The 20,054-nt window shown below is 41.8% G+C and overlaps 1 protein-coding gene across 1 annotated transcript; it reads left to right on the plus strand.

Moving 5' to 3' along the window:
• Positions 1–2,107: 2,107 nt before the first annotated feature.
• On the plus strand, positions 2,108–18,435 carry NKRF (NFKB repressing factor). The gene is made up of 3 exons (XM_074277244.1): positions 2,108–2,653; positions 8,940–9,070; positions 16,129–18,435. Exons 1-3 carry the CDS (start codon positions 2,415–2,417, stop codon positions 18,051–18,053), a joined length of 2,295 nt encoding a protein of 764 aa, XP_074133345.1. The 5' UTR covers positions 2,108–2,414; the 3' UTR covers positions 18,054–18,435.
• The last annotated feature ends 1,619 nt before the right edge of the window (positions 18,436–20,054 follow it).

Raw genomic sequence — 20,054 nt, forward strand, 5'->3', positions numbered from 1 at the left:
ACTCCAAAATGATTAAAAATTTTTTTTTAAATTAATTTTATAATTATAACATTTTTTTGACAGTACATATGCATGGGTAACTTTTTACAACATTATCCCTTGCACTTATTTCTGTTCCGAATTTTCCCCTCCTTCCCATCACCCCCTCCCCTAGATGGCAGGCAGTCCTGCCATTTCTCCCTGCCCCAGCTCTGTTCTGGAAACAGTCATCAAATCCTTTGTTCCTTTGAGAAAGGACATGTCAATACTGGAGATAACACTCCTGGCCTGTGTACTGTTCCTTCTTACACACTCCATCTCCCCTCCCTGTGCCTCTGCAGTGACTTTCCTCCATGGTTTCTTCATCTTCACCTCTTAGCATCTCTGACGTCCATCAAGAATTCAGTTCAAATGCTACCTTCTTCAGGAGGCTATTTATTCCTAGTCCACCCAGCTCCTAAAGCCTTCTCCTCTAAGGTTAGCTTCCATCTACTCTGCATCTATCTTTCTGGTACTTATTTCTATACTATATAAGTCCCAACTAAAACTGTTTTCTACATAAAGTCCTTCCCAGCTTTTCTTAATCCTAGAGCCTATTTCCCTTTTATCCTTTCCGTGTGTGGGTGTATGCATGGTGTGTGTGTGTGTTTGTATTGTTTCCCCCATTAAATTGACCTCTTTGAGAACAGGGTCTCTTTCCCCTTTGTGAGGGATTTAAAATCCTATCCCAAAATGACTACTCAGAAACTTCTCTAAGTAAAAAGCAGGAAAGTTGTTTATTGAACAAATTCTCATGAGAATGAGCGATTCCACCGTGAGGAGGGAAAGAGAGAAAGCTCACGGTAGAAGGGCTAAAGAACTAAGGGAAGATATACAGTTTTTTATAGGTTTTAATTACAAAGGATTACATCATGGGTTGGGGAACATTAAGGGATAGGTGACCCCCCCCCCCCTTAATTGGATGTTATTATTCGTGCCAAAAACAGCAGATTCTCCGGTTCTGGGAGAAACCATACATCAGGCAACTAGTTGTGTAAACATGGATAACTTGAACAGAGATAAATGTCATGATTCTGGGTTAAATACATATATCTAAAATCTAAGTGAATATTGGCTAATACTCAACATATTTAGGCAGGTCACAGAGACCTAGAGAAGAGAGAATACAGAAAAAGAATTTAACATTCACGTAAGTTCTTTACCTTATCTTTACTCCACACACCTTTTTGTGTACCCAGAACTTAGCACCTTGCCTGGTATACAGTAGACACTTAATAAATAAATGTTTACCGACTGTGATTGGATTGAGTTAGTGCAAAGTATTCCCTCTGTGAATGAAATTGCTAGGACAAGTTCTGTATATTCTGTGTATACATGTTATGTCTCGTGGAGCGCTGAGGCCGTTTTCATTTGGGTCTTTGTATTTCCGGGGCCTGGCACATAGTGGGTGTTTCATAAATGTTTGCCTGATTTCTAGAGAGGGAAGGGTGTGGTATGGATGGAGAGCAGCGCCTGGGAGTCAGGTAGCTCTCGGACTTCCTGCACTCCAAGCCTGCTTCTTCAACTGTAGAATGGGGCTCCTAATCCCTGCAGCACCTTTTTCCTGGGGTGGTTGGGGGCAGGGAGGAGATCAAGGAGGTAAAGGTCTCTCTCTGTGTGTCGCATTTCGCAGTACACACTGCGGCAAGTGTCAAAATGAAGCTGGAGGGCTTTAAGCCCCGCCCTGCTGGAGGGCCGAGTCGTTCACGTGACTGCAGAGATCGAGGGATCCCACGCCCATGGTGGTCCGAGACCACCACCACCCGCCCCGGGAGGGACACCAATTGAATCCTTTCCTGTGAGGGCGGAGGGTGGGCTCCTCTCTAGAACATTCTCCCAAGTTCCTCGAGTCCCGCGGCTTGCAGTATCGTGACATCACGGAGGGGCGTGACCGACCATTTTGGGGCAGCGTTTGATTTCCCCCCCCCCAAGTAGTCTCGCGAGATACTTGGATGAGAGTTTAGAGAGCTGGGTAGGGAGATGCGCGTGCGCACTGAGGCTTTCGGGCCGCATGCTGAGGAGTGGAGGAAAGCGGATGGTCTCGCGTAGCGTGCGAGTTTGCGTGAGGCAAGGAAGGGGGTGGCACTGGAGCCCAGTCCTCTCTTCCGGCGCACGCGTCCCTGCCTCCCCAGCGCCCTGCCCCTCTGTTCCCCCGCCCACTGCTCCCAAGCTCCCCTGCTCGAAGTCTCCCCACATCTCCGCTCCTCTCCCCATGTGCCACAGCCGTGGTCTCGTCCTGCGACCTCGGCTCGCCCGCCTCGGCTCTCCGCCCTGAGAGTGGTCTCCAGAGACCGCTCCGGTGTCGCAGCCCTCGAACCCCGGCCTCACATCCAGCCACCCACCCCCGCTTCGGTCGCTGGCAGTTGCGCGGGTGGCCGCGGAGACCCTAGTTGGAGATGGCGCAGGGTGGCGATGGGCTGCTGCGGGAAGGCGACTTGTTGCCGCCGCCCTCCTCCTCGGTGATGCCGCCTGAGGCTGTGGTGAGCCAGTGGCGCTACAGCCACGAAAGCGACTGGCAGTGGGGGCTGCGGCGCACCTTTATCTGCCGCCACCTGCACAAGTACCCCGGAGCCGCGCTCGACCAGCTGCTGGCTCTCTCGTCGGCGTGGACCAACCACATCTTCTTGGGCTGCAGGTGAGCAGGGACGAGGACCGGAGGGTAGGGGTGAGGGCGGGGTGTGCTTGGGGGGACCAGAGCCGAGGTCCGGGGAGTCCTCCTCCCCCCTCACTCTCTCTGGCACCCCCCTTCCCCCGCTCTCCCCTTCCCCGGCTCGCCTCTCACATCTCTCCCCCGCTGACCCCTCCTCCTTCTCTTCCCCCGCTCGCCCCCTTCAGTCTCTCTAACCCTTCTCTCCCCCCTTTCTTTTCCCCCTTTCTCTCCCCCTTCCTTTCCCCCCTTCCTCTCCCCCCTTCTCTCCCTCTCCGTTTTTCCCCTACTCGCGCCCCTTCGTCTCTCCCCCGGATCGCCCCCCTCCTTCTTTCCTTCGTCGACCGCTTCCCCTGTCCCCGCCCCCTCCCCTGTTTTCGCCCCCCTCCCCTTGCTCCCTGTCCGGCTCGACCCCTCCTCCGTCTCTCCCTCTGCTCTCCCTCTCTCCCCCCCTTCCTTCACCCCTCCCGTTTTCCTTCCTCTCCTCTTCTTTTTTTCTTCTTTCTCCCTCATTTTTCCCCTCCCTTCTTCCTCTGCTTATTTTCCTTCCCTCCTTTTTTTACCTCTATTTTCCTTCCTTTCTCTTTCTTCACTCCTCTCATTTCCTTCCCTTTCTAACCTCTTTTTTTCGTAAATTTCCCTTCCCATTCCTTCTCTCCTCTCACTCATTTTCCTTCCATCCTCACCTTTCCCATTTTCACACCTCCCATTTATTTTCCTTCCACTTCGATCCTCCTCTCTTTTCAGTTTCCTCTCCCATTTTCCTCTTCCTTCTCAGTTCCCATCCTTTTCTCATTGAGTTTGATGTTGTTCATTCCCGTGCCCCCCTGTGGGCCTACAGCTAGTTCTGACTTTACATCAACTCTTCCACTCCCCTCCCCCTTCGAGAGACTTTGGTCTCCAATCACCCTTCTGGCCCTCTGTGGCCCTCTCTCCCCATTGGGAGGGCAAATGTGTCTCTCTCTGCACTGTTTGGCCCACATCCCTTTGCTGCTCTTGGCTCTCAATAGGTAGGAAGGCTCCTTCTTCAGCATCCTGGGCCACAACACATACATAGCCTCCTGCTTTTGCCAATGAAGCTGGCTGAGGAACTGGAAAATCTACTGTAGAAAAAGGATTTCTTTCATTTTTTGCCCCCAGTGGGATTAGGTATCAGTAGCATTCTGCCCGGGGATTGGGCTTCAGGTCTTTTTTTTTTTTTTTTCCCCACCTCCTTCCTTTTGGGGCCTCCCGGATAGAGGAATTTGGACCATCCTGTCCAATCCAACGGAAACTGCCATGTGGCATTTCATAGGTTGATTTTTCTTTAAACTAGCCATAGGCAGCTCCACCCATCAAAATACTAAAATCCAGTCTGTGCCAGACTGATCGTTTTTCTGACTGAAATTTGGCCCTCAGTTAACTCAGTGGGCCCTTTTTTTTCCCTAATGAAAAATTGAGTTACCAAAGCATGGGTCTAATAAAGTTTAAACTATCTTGGGTTAATGCTAGTGTAAGTTTACCATTCTCCCTGGTCTTTAATGGAACTTCAGTTTGTTATCCTTCACGAACCATTTCTTCTATTCTTCTTGCTCAATAGAATTTCTTCCTCTAAGAGATCAGAAACACAAACCAGATTGATGTAAATACATCCACCAGATGTATTCCACGGGGAAAACTCGACTGAATTTTTCTTTCCTTTGTTTGCTATTTCAAAGGGTAAATGAATTAGCTGGCATCAGGGGTTTAGAGCATCACAAAAGTGTGGAACCCGAGAGACCATCTAGTCCAACTCCTTCATTTAAAAAATGAGGAAACTGAAGCCAAAGGAGCTTAGGTCCCCCAGGGAAGAAGAGGCAAAGGGCTCAAACCCAGATCCCTAATGCCTTGGTGCTTCACTGCTTCATATAAATAGCTCTTAAGTAGCCTAATAACAGCAATGAAGAGGGAATTTTTTTCATTTCCTTTCTTTAAGCAAGATTTTTTTTAAACTTTGCTTATTTGTAAGCGTCTAGTCCTTATGCACTCTACTGATATAACTTCGAGTTTAAGTTAAAACAGCTGGAAAAGCCTCCACCCCCAAGATTCAAAGAGGTGGGGAGGTGTGTATTTTAAGCCCTTTGTGGTTTACAGATCTATCTTCCTGTGAATTTATCCTATTAAAGAAGCATAAAGTTTAGTAGTCTGATTTTTGACCCATAATCTTCATAATCCTCAAACCTGAATGGTTCATATGCCTCAGATTTTCTAGGATTATTCAGTGCAACCATGGTTTTAAAGGATTAGCCCCCAAACTCCTTTTTATGCAAAAGCGGAACTACTAGAAAAATTCGGAAAAGTTGGGAGTTTTTCTCTTTTTTTTCCTCATTATGAAAGAAAAACAAAGTGATAAAGTGATATCGGGGATTTATCCTGGAAAGATATTTCTTGGGTATGTTTTAGGTTCTGTTTAGAACTGACTCCAGGCTGAAGTCCAAAAACCAGGGTTCAAATTTGAACTTCTTTCTGATCTTGGACAAGCCCCTTCCCTTTTTTCGCCTCAGTTTCCCCTTATGTAAAATATGGAAATTGGACTGGCTGACCTTTGAGGTCCCTTCCAGTTCTAGATCTAGGAGAATGTGTGTGATCTAGAGACGAGTTCCTTTACTTTCCTGAGGCTCACTCTCTTCCTCTGTAAAATGAGAGAATTGGACTAGGTGGTTTTTCAGGTCCCATCTAGTTCTGAATTTAAGATCCTTTGAAATGATCCTTAGTGTGTATATAATGCTCTTGGAGGTATCTCTAGAATCATGAGAACAACAGCTATGTACGGTATAGTTTTATTGTCAGTTTTATCTTTGCTATATTCTGGTTCTTTGACAAATGATAATATATTTACGGATGGGAACTCTGTTATCCCGAATATTCCGTTAGCCAAAAGTTTGTTTCCCCAAGCATCATTGTTGAATGCTATATGTGTCAATCAAGAGTCGTTTTGGGCTGGTGAGAAAATTTCTTGATGTTGTAAAAAGTTATCTTAAAATCAGGCTTTTCTAATTTAGTTATTTTATTATGAATATCCCTTATGTACTAGTCTAAAATCGGTCCTAGGATAATAGATGCTGGCTAGGGATAGGATGTGAAATTAACAGTTGGCGATGGGGTAAAGTGGATGAGTCACTTTGCTAATAAAGTAAGGGGGAGCTTTTGAAATGATTTTTCCCTATCAAATCTGGGATTTCTTGATCATTGCAGGAAAAGAGGTAGGTTTATAACTTAAAAAGCCTATTTCTGGATAATTCCAAAGACTTATTTAAAAGTTATTTGAAATGGTTCCTTCCCTCTGTCAACTATGTATTGGTAGCAGTAGTTTGGCTATATACATTCGGTTCTGTCTTTGCAGGAGTCTGTAAATAGTAATTTTGTAACTGCAAATCCTAACCTCTGCTTAATTTTCAAGTGCTTTTACTCATTTACTTGGTTGGACCTAATGGAGCAATTTAATCCTTTCTGCATTTCTTTGGTAAGCCTTTACTAGTCAAACTATTAAATCCTCTCTGTGCATCTTGTCCGATCTTTATTTTCACTTATGCATCGACTCTCTTACTATACAGAAAATGCTGGCAAATGCTAAGGTTGTTGAATTTTGAACAGCTTAAACACATTAATTTAAAAAATCACAGTAGATTGTGGTTTTCTCCTAGAATATCTATCACCTTTTTTCTTGTAAGTTGCTGGTTTGCAAATACTATTGTGTGAGACACTGAGAGTGTGGGTGGGTGGATGAGTGCATGCATTTGTGTGTGTGTGTGTGTGTGTGTGTTTGTTTTTTCCAGGTCCCAGGATGGAGCCGCTCTAGGGCAAATGTCACAGCTTGTGCTCATTAGATATGTGTTTCTTGTTTGACTTAACAGTACATGGCAAATCACCGTTTTTTAAGACTGGACTGAGGACTGTTCAGAGGCTTTTTATTTGTTTTTTTTTTTTTTTTTTTTTTTTTTAAGGAAAAGTGTTTCTAGACAAAATTATTCAGGTTTTAAAGTGCTCTGTCCTAAACCAACTCAAGTCCTCCTACTTTACTTGGTAGAGATGCTCCTCTTGTTATAGCACCAAATCCTTCTGTGAGTGGGAAAGGAAACGATGGAGGGGACCCACAGTTTTATCGCTTGCATCAATTTCAGATTTGTGGGCGGGCTGCTTTGCTTTCCTACTAAATTAAAACTAAATAGGAACAAGTTCTGGAATATTGTCATCCAGGATCATGTTTGCAGTCTTTTTTGAATGGTAAAGTTTTAAATGCTGTGCCCAATGATTTCTGGCACTGGGGGGTGAGGTGGGGGGGGGTGAGGCTGGATTTCATGGGCCAGTAGTTTCAGAGGGAGCGCCTTCTAACTGGGAAAGGCGCCTTCTAACTTGGATGAACACTTTGAGTCCTCCCTTTCTTTCCCTTATCCGCACTCCTGGCCACCTTGTAAGTCAATATTAACTGTATCAGCTCTGCAAATGAAGAAGTGAAAATAATGCAAAAAGTCTGAGGCTTCTTTTGAGCTACCAGAGGGAAATAATTCATATAACTCCTCTAATCATTAGGTAACTATTCATGCTTTAAAACAAATTTATTGGTGCCTTTTGTTTTTACACCACCTTCTTTGCTAAATCTTTCTCCTCCCCTTTCCTTACAAAATTTATGAAAGCAAGGGAAGGGGGGGGGGGAGAGGAGGACCGGTAGTTCTTTCAGATTATTTATTTTATGCAACATTTCACATTCAGAGCTCCCCACCCTATCTTGCCTGAAAAGGAGGGAAGTCCATTTTCTCCTGTCTTTCTGATCAAGGTTGATCATTAGAATTCCCAAGCATTAACTCTTAAGTAAATATTTTTTTTTATTAAAGCTTTTTATTTACAAAACATATGCATGGGTAATTTTTCAACTTTGACTCTTGCAAAACTTTCTGTTTAACTTTCCCCCCTTTTCCCCCCCACCTTCTTCCCTAGATGGCAGGTAGTCCCATACATGTTAAATATGTTCAAGTATATAGTAACTTTTTTTTTTTATTAAAGTTGAAGAGACTATGTTTCCATTCTATACCAAGGTTTATTTTTATCCTATTAGTTGGGTTTCAGAGAGTGAATGAAGTGATTATAACGAATAGCATTGTTGGAAAAGAAAAAATAAATGGGCAAACATTGGATATTCCTGTAGTGAGCATGTAGGCGTTGTTTATGGATATCACACATGGAATTGATCATTGCATTCTGTGTTTAGAATTGGAAGGACCTAAAAACCACTTTTGAGGTTGTGACTGTTTTAAGGCCCCAGGCTCTGAGAGTGAATGAATATAAGCATAATGAAGGCACTTCCTTTAACTCTCTCCACTTGAGATTGTCTAGACCTTTCATATTCTCCTTTGCTTTCCTCACACCTTGAAAATTTGACCCTAAAATGTCTGCTTTGTAATTGATTCTGTTCCATATAACTTGTCGTGATTTCCCAAGTTCAGAGTAAATGTCTGAGTTAAAGTACCTATTTAGATAGTGAACTAACTGTAGTTATGGAATCATGCTACCCCAATAGCTGCCAGTAGGTAGTGCTGGTGGGCTTGTATAAAAACTTTTTTTTCTGGAAAACTCAGAAGCATTAATTGGCGGGACAGGGGAAGAGATATTACCCAGAACCTCCCTGAAAAAAAGGCTTTCACAGGGAACCAATAGAGTATTAGACTGTATATATCTAGCTCTACACTAGAGCCTAGTATAGAGGATAGACTTTGCCAGATAGTGAGCTCTGGATAGACCGTGATATTTGGAGATATCGGGAAAAAGACTTAAGTAGAAAAGAGTCATGTTCCTTTTAACTATGGGAAGAAGTATTCGGATAGAACTGGGCTAATTCTCAATAACTCTAAGGGACAGTTGTAGGCTTATCTGTTTACTGACTTCTCTGCTTTGCTTGGAAAAGGGACTGTTGGGTCTGAGGAGCGAACGGTACCAGAAATGAAAAGTTCTCACCCTCATTCAAATTCAGCACGTGTACTTTCCATCCATTAAAAAAAAAATTCTCCCCAAATGGCATCATTGGTCCCGTGATCAATCCTGGGACCCCAAGGTAAGAATGGAAAGCAATTACGAGTTAAAACAAAAACTTGTATCACTTGTTCTTGGAAGCCAGTGTAGGCGTGGTCATTTCTGAGACCCTTTTCACACTTTTCCATACATGGGATACAACAGCTTATAACAGGAATAGCCCATTTAGAAGTTTTGGAACTAGTTTAATTCTTATATGTTTTAACATCAATTTTTATTACTTCAAACATAGGTATAGCCCACAATTGATGGAAAAAATTTTCAAGATGGCTGAAGGTATTGATATTGGGGAGATGCCTTCACATGAACTGGTATTGCCTAATGCTCCCAAAGCTCAAAAGCGTCCCCCCTCGCCTTGTGCTGGTGAGTATATTTCCTTTTCCTCGATGTGTGAACTGAAGAAACCTGAGGTCTCTACTTCATTTGGTAAAATGAGGGTGATATTTAATTCTTGTAAGTGTAAAAAAATGGTTACTTTCAAACTTAGGATTTGAGAGTTCTATTCTGTTATACTTTCTGTTAAACAGAAATTAACAGTTTTATAGAGAATAGGCACTTACTAGAACACTAAAATAAGTATCTTAAATATCATTGAGGCCCATGGAATGGGATCCCAATTTTTCAAATAAAAAATAATAATGCCATACTTAAACCAGATTTCCCAAGATGGAGTTTGCTCATGATGGCACACACACACACTGTTGATGCTCTCGCATTGTAGCGTGTGACTGCGGCCCTTCATTCGGGCCCTAGTATGGGCAGAGCACTGTGCTGGGCAGGGCTGGGGAATACCAATTGAGGTATGACAGGATTTCTGGCTTCAGGGGGCTTTCCCACTGCTGCCACCTTAAGTCAAGACCCTTAGATAATGCCTAGATAATTGCAGGAGCTTTTCCCTAATTTCTCTGTGTGTCTGACTCCCTCCAGTTCAGCCTGTCCGTCACTGCCAGATTCATCTTCCTAATGGGATCGCTGTAATCACTTAACTGCTTAAAGACCTTCTACCTTTCCAATTGAGTCCAAACTTTTTAGCCTGGCGTTCGTGATCCTCTGGCCGGAGCTGACCTCAGGCTCGTTTTCCAGCCTTATCTTTTTCTATTCCACTTTTGCTCAGATTGCTTTTTACATCTTTGGTCCTATTCAAGCTGAACTACTACTGCCCGTTCCTCAAACGGGCATGCCCTATGCTGCTCCTTCTTCCAGGTAGACCTACCTCTGACCCTCTCGGGTGCCCACTTGCTGCTTGCTCTGCTATGATATATCACAGCTCCTGCCTCTGGACTTGAAGAACATTTGCTTTCTACCTCCTTCGTGCACTTAGTTTCTTAAAGTGATCTCTCTCTATGTGGGCTGTCTCCTTTACTCAATGTTCATTTCCTTGAAGGTAGGTCTGGCTTGGCATTTTTGTATCTTTATGGCACTCGGCCCCTGACCCAGCACAGTGTCTTGCACAGATGCACAAACGTAAAGTGTAATATCCTTTATACCTTTATCTCTAGATATAGATCTTGGCAGCAACTTCTTCTGTAGTTTTAATTTTGGCACCCTCATTTTCCTAATCCAACTATATTAATCTTTTTTTTTCCACTTAAAAATAAAATGGATTCTGTTTCTGTATGATGGGTCAGGGCCAGGGTCGTTCCTGAAAACAGACTTTGAGGCAGGGATTAGAAATTGGCAATTTTCTCTTGACAATTCTATCTGGAAAACATTTTTCTTCATTATGATTAAAAATAAGTGATTAAGAAGTCATATTCCTCACTTTTTCCTTTTGGGTGGATCTTTGATCTCATTGATTTGGTGCTGCCCTTAACAAACAGTAAACAGATTGTAGCCTCTTCTGTGCAATTCTTGTCTATGTCCTCCTATTAGTTCTCCCTGGAGGATTTAATTTAGCTGATGTACTCACTGGAAGCCATCTTCTGGTTCTTTTAAATAGCCCACCAATATACCCATGGGATTCTCTCCTTTTATTGTTTCTCCTTTTCCTTAGGCTGGCCCATCTTACACACACACACACACACACACACACCCTTGATGCTGTTTTTATACCACTTATATAAGTCATTGGTGCAGCTTGTTTTATCTATCTTATTTAAAAATCAGCAGTTCAGTGAAATTACAATCTGTACTGTTAAAATATTTAAAAATTTTTAGTTTTATAGCTTTCTTTCCTAGAAAAAAGGCACTTTTGAGTGTGTGGATCTAGTATGAAGTCCTACTTATTAGTAAGACTGGCCAAACGGCTGATGAAGAGATGGAAATTTTTCATCCTCATTTCTAAAAAGTCACTTAAATGGACAAACTTAGCATCTCCCAATAACTGATTCTGCTGATTTTTAAAAGATAACAACCTAAAACTCCTAAAAACGAACCTACTTCTTTAGCTTGCAGGTTGCTGTGAAAATACAGATCCTACACAGGGTCTCTGGATGGGAGATTTGACCCTAACTTACAAACCCTTATTACCTCCATAGCCCTGGAATAGAAGAATTGGGGTAAATGTATTAACTGAAAATTCTAGTTCTGGAATAATTTGGAGAAAAGAACATTTTGATCTTCTTGGCTCCCTGCTTTATGTTGTACAGATCAGTTTATCATCCCAGTAGATTCTGGGCTCCTTGAGAACTGGGACTTTGACCTCTTCCAGCGTCTTGCCTGCAGTAGGAGTTTTAACAGATGCTTGAATGGAAAGAACCAGAGCCGAGACTAGCTGTGTGGCCTTGGGGAAGCTCTGCAACCTTTCTAGGCCAAAAATTTCTTCATCTGCCAAAATGAAGGGATCTCTTTTCCAGCTCTTTAAACTATACCACAAATTGATTCTTTACCTTTCACATGTTGATGAATTATTCATGGTCAGAAAGAACAGAGCTAGAAGGCTTTGAATGTGGATATTGGACCCACTAGACACTATAGGAAGTTGACAAAAGTTATCTATGAAAGTCGGTTTGTTAATACCTAGAAAAAAATCAGTCAAATTTTTCCCACTCACTTTTAACTTAAGACTCCTTGTTTTTTCTCTAAAAAATTACAAAATGTAGGCATTCTATTACCACCATCCTACCCAGACCCTTGGGTTAAATAAAATAGCAAGTGTTAAAGGAGAGAATAGTGTCATGAGGTCTCAAATATTACAATGTCTCTGCTTTGGAAAAATGCAAGTGAAATTTTGAATGGAGGTCTGGATCTCTTTGCCCAAGCCTAATAAATTTAATATAATACGATTGATCACCTTAGTAACCACTTAATCCCATTCTGTCAGATGATGAATTCCTGGATTCTACTCAAATGGTTATACCTAAATGGAAAAAAACTATTTGGATATCCATGGGCAAACTTGTCCCTTTTAAGGTTTTTTAGGGTTAAGGACAATGGCCCTTTGGTTTGTGTGTGTGCAATGCATGTGGCTATATCCAAATTTCTGGTTGCCTATTAGAGATGTCCCCAGCCAGAAACAGTCTCTCTGTCACCTTAAGGGCCATGACATTTTATTTGTGTGGCTCTGATGGTATCATTTTAGTTCACACTGTAGGTTTTTATGTATATCATCTCTCCTCTGCCAAGCTCCTTGAGGGCAGGATTCAACAGGTTAACATTAACATTAAGCTCTTTATGAGTCACTAGGAATACAGAAATGAAATCGTCCTTGCCCTCAAAAATTACCATTCTACAGACACAGATAAGTAAATGTGAAAAATATACAGATTAACAAAATAATTGGGGGAACGAGACGAGAACAATGAAAGGAATCAAAAATAAGTCCTCTTGGAGGTGAGCCTTGAAGTTGCCCAAAGGTGGAGATGAGGAAGGAGGAGAGCATTCCAGGTGTAGGGGCATGCAACAGAGTGTCATGTACATGAAAAAGTAAGTAGGCCGAGATGGCCAGAATGTTGGGTGGGGAGGAATCTGGAATCTTTCTAGAAAGATAGGTTGGAGCCAGATTGTGAGGGGCTTGGAATACTGATTTGAGGAAGAAGGAGCCATTGAAGCCTCTGAGAAATTCCCACAGTCAGAACTGTGACTTAGGAATATCAGTTGGGCAGCCATTGATTGGAGTGGGGAAAGACTGGAGGTGATTAGAGTAATGCATGCAGAGGGAATATTGGGGCCTGAACTAGGGTGGTGGCCAGATGAGTAGATAGATGTGGAAGGCGAATCTAATTCAGGGGAAGTTGGGTGTGTGCTAATGAAGTGAGAAGGGGAATGACAACTCAAGAGTTGAAGATTCCCTTTCCCTCCTTCCCTCCCCACCTTGCTCCTTCCCTCCTTCCCTCCCCTCCCCCCCCAATCAGCTTGCCCCAGCACTTCTCCAGGACGTGCTACTAGCAAGAAGGACAAAGAACTGAGGATCTCACTGCCAGCGAGCACCCAGCAAGAATGAAGAATAGGGAGAATTTTGCAGTGACCTGCATAGGGTATATATAATGTTTGTATTTCTGTCACAGCCAAGTGACTCTGTTTGGTTTCTTGTGTCTCCATTAGCACCTGGCACAGTACCTTTGTAAAGTTAGACTGCCATTCATCAGTGAGACTACTGGCAGTCCTGCTGTGCCAGCTCAAGGCCTTCCATATTCTTGATTTTTCTAGCTGCTAAAGAATTTATGGGCCTGGAGAACAGAGACCATAAGATTGGGGGTGGGGTGGGGAGGGTGGGGGGTGGGGGGATGCCGAGGCGCAACTACCAAGATGGGTGAATGTTATGAACGAAGCCCAGACCAAGGATGGTGAAAGAGGAGGGTCGAAAAGATGGCAATTCTAAGAGCCGACATTCCTAGATCACTCTTAAGATGTGTAAAGCCCTTCCCATATATTACCGCATTTGAGCTATATAACCATCTTGTGAGGTAGGTACAGCAGATATTTTTCACACGTTTTAATATACCATCAGTACCCAAATTCCCCCTAGGAAGTATATCCAGTCCATATTATTTCTGCACTTCTGTAGCTGTTGATAGAAAGGATAGCTATAGCCCGTAACTTGGATGAAATGGTGGTTTTGTTTTGCTTTTTAATATTGACTTCAACATTTGGGTGAGCCTGTTCCCATTTTACAGGTGAGGAAACTGAGGCCTAGAGAGGTTAAGTGACTTTCCCAAGGTCACACAGCTAGTAAATGTCAGAGGCAGGATTCAAACCCAGTTCTCTTCTGACTCCTAAGGCTAATAACGTTCTTTCCACTCCACCAAGCTGCCTCTCTACTGGACTCTGTGAATTACCAGCATCTTGGAGTCTTCATCAGAGGCAAAGGGGGGGGGATTGGTTCAAGTTGGGGAGATGAGGGGGCCAGCCTGGTGGAATTGTGCTCAGGTTGGGCGAGCCATAGGCTGGAAGAAGCTGAACATGATGGAACATATGCTATTTTGCTTCCAACAGCTCCACGGAATAGGTTTCCAGTAACTAGCGTTCCAGTCCTCTCCCCTGCCCCTGACATGGGGTGACAGTGTGTGCACCCTGAAAGAATTAAGTGCTACTTAATTGGGGCTAATCTGTTGGAGTGATTTTAAAGGGGATGTGTTGGGAAAGAAAAAGGGCAAAGCTGCCGCTAAGGGGTGGGATGAGCAAGGATACTGGAGACAGATTTTTGCCCGAGGGTTAGTCAGACTTAAGATATACACAGAGATAAGTGTTCCTTTTTGGACCTCTTCCATGGTTCACTAGTCTGATTCAGTCTTGGGACAGTTAAGTTGTTCAAAACAAGGTCTTCTGAAAAGTTAATCAACACAAGTTCCAAATGTGTACAGAATATACAGGTAAAATTTGGTAATAGAAATTCATGAAGTGATTAAGGTAAAGCATTAAGTGGGGGATTTCTAAATCTTAAATGTGCTTCTCTGGAGGATTTGGGAGAAAATCACAATAAGGCAAAAAGGGGTTATGATCTAAATTGGTGGTAGGGCTTGGATCGAAGCCTTCAAAGCCCCCCTCCCAATAAACAAAATGGATTTCATTGATTTGGAGGCACATAGATCACTTATTTTGAATTTATATCAAGTTATTAGTCCTTCCTTAGTCAATATCCCAGATCAAACATAAAAATGAATATGAAAAAGTAAAAATCACCTGAAATCTAGTGTATAATCCATCTTCTCATGTTAACTTTGTACTCCCACTTGGATTTAAAGAAAGCTAGTTCTTGTGGGAAAGGGTTACCTCATTCATCTCAGCCCAGGCAGATGAGTCTCACAAGTTAACTTTTTATAATCCAAATAATGTCTCCCTGTGTGCCATTACCTTCAAAGTCCAGAGATACAGCACTCAGATATTTTAAATTATAACTTTTTTTTTTACATGTGGATAACCACTAGGTGTCTCCTTTATGCTTTCATTCCTTTTGTATCGAGTTGTGATTGGATACACGGTACACTTATTATTTCAATAGCTTCTGAAGATCCCATGATAAATTATGACGTGATATATTTTTAGTCCGTTATTAATAGTGCATCTTTGTTACCATTTCACAACCATCTTTTTTCTTTTCTTTTTTTCTTTTTTTTTTTCTCCTTTTGTGAGACAATTAGGGTTAAGTGACTTGCCCAGAATCACACAGCTAGAAAGTGAACTGAGGGCAGGATTTGAACTTGGGTTCTCCTGATTCCAGGACCGGTGCACTATCCACTGTACTATCTAGCTGCCCTGACCATTTGTTATCTTGGCTATATGTGTTGACCCCCTCCAAGCCTTACCCCTAAATTCTACTTATATATAAATCATAGTAATCATAGAATGTCATAACTGGAAGGGCCCTCGGCCAGTTCTCTCATTTCCCCAATTATGATTATACAGTTAAGCTAATGACAGAGCCCTCAACCAGAATCCAGGTCTCTTAACATCCAATCTGGTATTATTTTCATTACCTTTCACGCACAGGATTCTTGAATGGCACTGTGAACTGTCATGTTTGGTGATCTAGATTCTGGATTGGAGGTCAGGCCATGGCGATTTTTTTTTTTTTAAGTCCAAGCAGGGTTTGGAAACTATCTTTTGCCACTGCTGTCATAAAATGCAAAGTAGAAATTACATGCCCTATGGTTGGGGATGCTCAACAGGTACAGGGTTCCTAGCTAAGCTTCTGCCTGGGCTGAGATGATGAGAGTGATTTATTTAGCCCCTAGTATAGTGAGATTTCCTTTAACTTGGGTAGACATTTTTATTCTATTTTAATACTGATAAATGCCTTTTTAGATCAGTGGGTTTTTTTCCCCTTTCTATCTTGTTGAATTCCCCCTTCACAGGAAAAATAAATTGACCCGTGCAGCACTATATTACCATTTCCCTGAAGGTAAGCCAAGTATTGTCAGTTGTGAAACTGAAGACCTTTTTTGAATAGGCTATCAAGGAAGCAGCCATCTAACTGTAGTATGGTCTGGGGAATGACAATTTGAAATGCTTTTCTTTAACTATAAATCTCACTCACTCTGTAGGTCAAATCCCTCCTAAAAAGCAAGCTGCTTCCAGACTCCAGGTGAAACCTCGTTTTGAACCTGTACACTTTGTAGCTAGTAGTAATAAAGATGAAAGAATGGAAGATCCTTCAGACACTCAAACACAGCAAGCAAACTCTACCGTCACGCCATTAGCCACCTACCAAGATGATAACAACAGTTCCCAAGATCAGAAGTCTCAGTATTCCGAAACAAGTTGTGCTCTCATTAATAACCAGACTGCAACAACTAGCATGTTATCAGATAGTGTGAACCCTACCCAGAGTGGTACATCCCATCCTCCTCCATCCTCTCAAACAGCTGCTGTGTCTTCCCCATCAGTCAAATTTTCAGAATCAGAGGTAGCTGGGAAGCAACAGTTTATCGAAAGACTTTCTGCAGTTATTTGCAAGAGCCTTTCAGGGATAGCTCTCGGAGCTGATAAAATTAATTATACCTATATGTTAACTCGTTGCATTCAGGCATGTAAGACGAATCCCGAGTATATATATGCTTCTTTAAAAGAAATCCCCCCTGTTGACATCCCCAGAAATAAAAAACTTTTAATCGATGGCTTTGCTTGTGAAGTTAGATGCCAGAGCATCTATTTGACCACAGGTTATGCTGGCAGCAAAAATGGTTCTAGGGATCGAGCTACTGAGCAGGCCATAAAGCTCTTGCAAAAATCTGTTGAGGTTAGAGTAATTAAAAGGAAATTTAAACACATTTATCAAGACGACCTTGTGGTGTGTCAGATTGGCGTATCGTCGTACGATTTTCCTCCAGCCCTAAAAGCCCCAGAAGATCTCTCCGTCAAGAACGGGGCCGAACAGTCTGACTCTGCTTCCGGTTCCAAACATTGGACCAATTTTGTTCTTATAGAAAATGCAAACGATGCTATTGGGATCCTAAACAATTCTGCCTCGTTCAACAAAATGACAATTGAATACAAGCATGAGATCATGCCAAATCGTACATGGCGCTGTCAGGTGTTTTTGCAAGGGCACTGCTTAGCTGAAGGTTTTGGAAGCAAAAAAGTAAGTAAACATGCAGCTGCTTCTAAAGCATTGAAAATTCTTCAAAAAACACAATCCGATACCCCAGTTGTCCAAGCTACACAGGTTCAAACAGTAGGCTATTCACCTAAGGGATCTGGAAACAAAGATTTAAAGGATCTTGTCATTTATGAGAATTCTTCAAACCCTGTATGCACACTAAATGACACGGCTCAGTTCAACAAAATGACTGTCAAGTATGTTTTTGAAAGGCTGACTGACTCAAGGTGGAAATGCAAGGTGATTCTGGAGAATGAATTCATTACCGAAGCAGTTGGGGTGAAAAAGTTTGTCAAGCATGCGGCTGCAGAAGAAGCTGTGAAAATTCTCAAAAAGACACAGCCCACCGTCATTAACAACCTGAAGAAAGGTACCATTGAGGATGTAATCTCAAGAAATGAGATTAGAGGTCGTTCAGCAGAAGAAGCTTATAAACAAGAAATCAAAGAGGATAATATTGGGAATCGGCTCTTAAGAAAAATGGGTTGGACGGGGGGTGGTTTAGGGAAGTGTGGGGAAGGTATCCGGGAGCCCATCTCAGTTAAAGAGCAGCATAAACGGGAAGGGCTTGGGCTTGATGTAGAGAGGGGAAATAAAATTGCCAAGAAAGATATCGAACAGATCATCCGAAATTATGCACGGTCAGAGAGCCACACTGATTTAACTTTTTCTACAGAGCTTACCAATGATGAACGGAAACAAATACATCAGATTGCCCAGAAGTATGGTCTTAGAAGTAAATCTCATGGAATAGGGCGTGAAAGATATTTGGTGGTAGGTAGAAAAAGGCGTAAGGAAGATTTACTAGATCAGCTCAAACAGGAAGGCCACGTTGGACATTATGAACTGGTTATGCCTCAAGCAAATTGAGACCAAAATTATCATGTAAACACTTCCTAACATTTTGTGACACGAATTAGAAATGTTGCATTTTCTGGTTGTAGAAGATATTCATTCTAAAGTGGTGTTAAACTTTGCTCTTTTTTACTTATGCTTTTGTAGGAAGACTCTTGTTAAACTTGTACTAGTATGTAGTCCAGAAGACAAAATTGTCCTTGATGTCATTGATGTTACTAGTTATTTTATATTGTGATGTGATCATGTGATAACAAAAATACATCCAAATGTACCTCTTCCCTTTAAAATAAAACTTGTATTTTCCCCTTAAAGAATTTTTAATTTGTTTCAAGAGCAAAGCGATTTGGAGTAAATGTGTTCATATCAGACTACAATAAAACTACAACTGTCAACATTTTGCATTTTAGCTTGTACTTTGTGCTAAGGTACTTTAAATTTTTAAAATTTCTTTTTAAGGAGTAAACATACACTTTGTATTTAAAAAGTGTCATCTGATAATTCATATAATTTAACCCTAGCCACTGTGCCATCTAAAATGAGGCAGTTGCTGAACCCTCTTAAGTGTACAAATAAGTGAGTCTTTTGAGAATTGACATTTTACAGGAACACAGCACTTAAGAGAATCATAGAAAAGATTTGTTTAAATTTCCTAAAAATTAAAGTTCAAGAAAGCAAAATTAGATTATTTGTACTTATTACAGATCCACAAATAGCCATGAAACAGATGGACACTCCTTCCTTAAAAAGATCAATTTGTACCATATCTCCAGCCTTTATTTTCACATACTCCTGAATGTTTTCTGAATGGTAAAAAACTATTTTTAAAAAAACCAGCAGGAGCTCACCTGGCAAATGGCAGTTTGTTTTTGAAGCATTAAGATATTTTAATACTTCATCAAATTTGGATTAGAATGGCCACTCATGGAAATATCACAGAACTTTCTTTGGATTGAGGCGGTGTATCCAGGTTATTGTTGAAACTTGCTTTTTTTTTTTTTTTTCCTTTTGAAATCATTCAAAAAGTGAAATCATTTAAGGAGAATAAGGTGTCAATCTAAAATAGCACTATAGTGGTCCTGGGTGTAAGATTGTTGGGTACCCATCCAGCTTTTCATGCGAAATCATAAGTTGCTAGTAGGCTGGTTGCATTTTTTACTTTTTTTTTTTTTTTCAGAGGAATCTATTCAATTGCTCTTCCTACCTACTATGTCCTGTGTGGTTCTTGTCTCCCCCAACCACCCTCCTTTCAAAGTATCTGGCCTCTTCTCAAAGTGAGTTTCGCTAGTTGCTAAGAGCAGGTTTGGCTTCCATGTTTTTGGTGTAAAGTTAGTGAACATTACTCTTTAATGCCATGGTTAAGAATCTCAAAGGTATCTTGTGTTCGGTAAGTAGAACAAGCTTCTGTTTTTACTTTTTCGCTGAAATGTTGGGTTTCTGAATCAAAATGGGAATTTAGAAGAAATGGCTTGTGAGTTTTTCCTTGCCTCAGTGTTTAGGATAGAAAGGTGGTCCTGATTTGTTGTTTTTTTGAGTTTTAAGGTGTTAGGAATGGGAAAAGCACCAGCAGTTATTCCCATTCTACTTTTAAGCTAAATGAAAATTTTGGCTATTTTTATCTCTTTTCCCTCTTCTCTGGTGTAATAGGAACCAGTCGATAAATATTAAGCACCCATTAAGAGTCAGTTACTGTGCTAAATCGATGGGACTACAAAAAAAGCAAAAGGCAGTTTCTGCCCTGGAGAAGCTCACAGTGACAGACTCTAGTCTTGGAGTTGGGAGGTACTGCTGGTGATCCCAGAAAAGCCTCTTTGATTTCTGAACTTGTTTGCTTCCTTTCAAAAACAGATGAAAATCAGATTGCACTTTCCCTATATCACTCAAGAGGGATTGTGAGGAAAGCACTATATAAATGAGAAATTATGCTTACTTTCTGTGACCCCATTTGGGGTTTTCTTGGCAAAGAAAGAGAACTAGAGTGGTTTGCCATCCAGATCCTCTTGCCTGGGCTCATAT

The sequence above is a fragment of the Sminthopsis crassicaudata genome, chromosome X (assembly GCF_048593235.1).
Source record: "Sminthopsis crassicaudata isolate SCR6 chromosome X, ASM4859323v1, whole genome shotgun sequence".
Classification (NCBI taxonomy): Eukaryota; Metazoa; Chordata; class Mammalia; order Dasyuromorphia; family Dasyuridae; genus Sminthopsis; species Sminthopsis crassicaudata.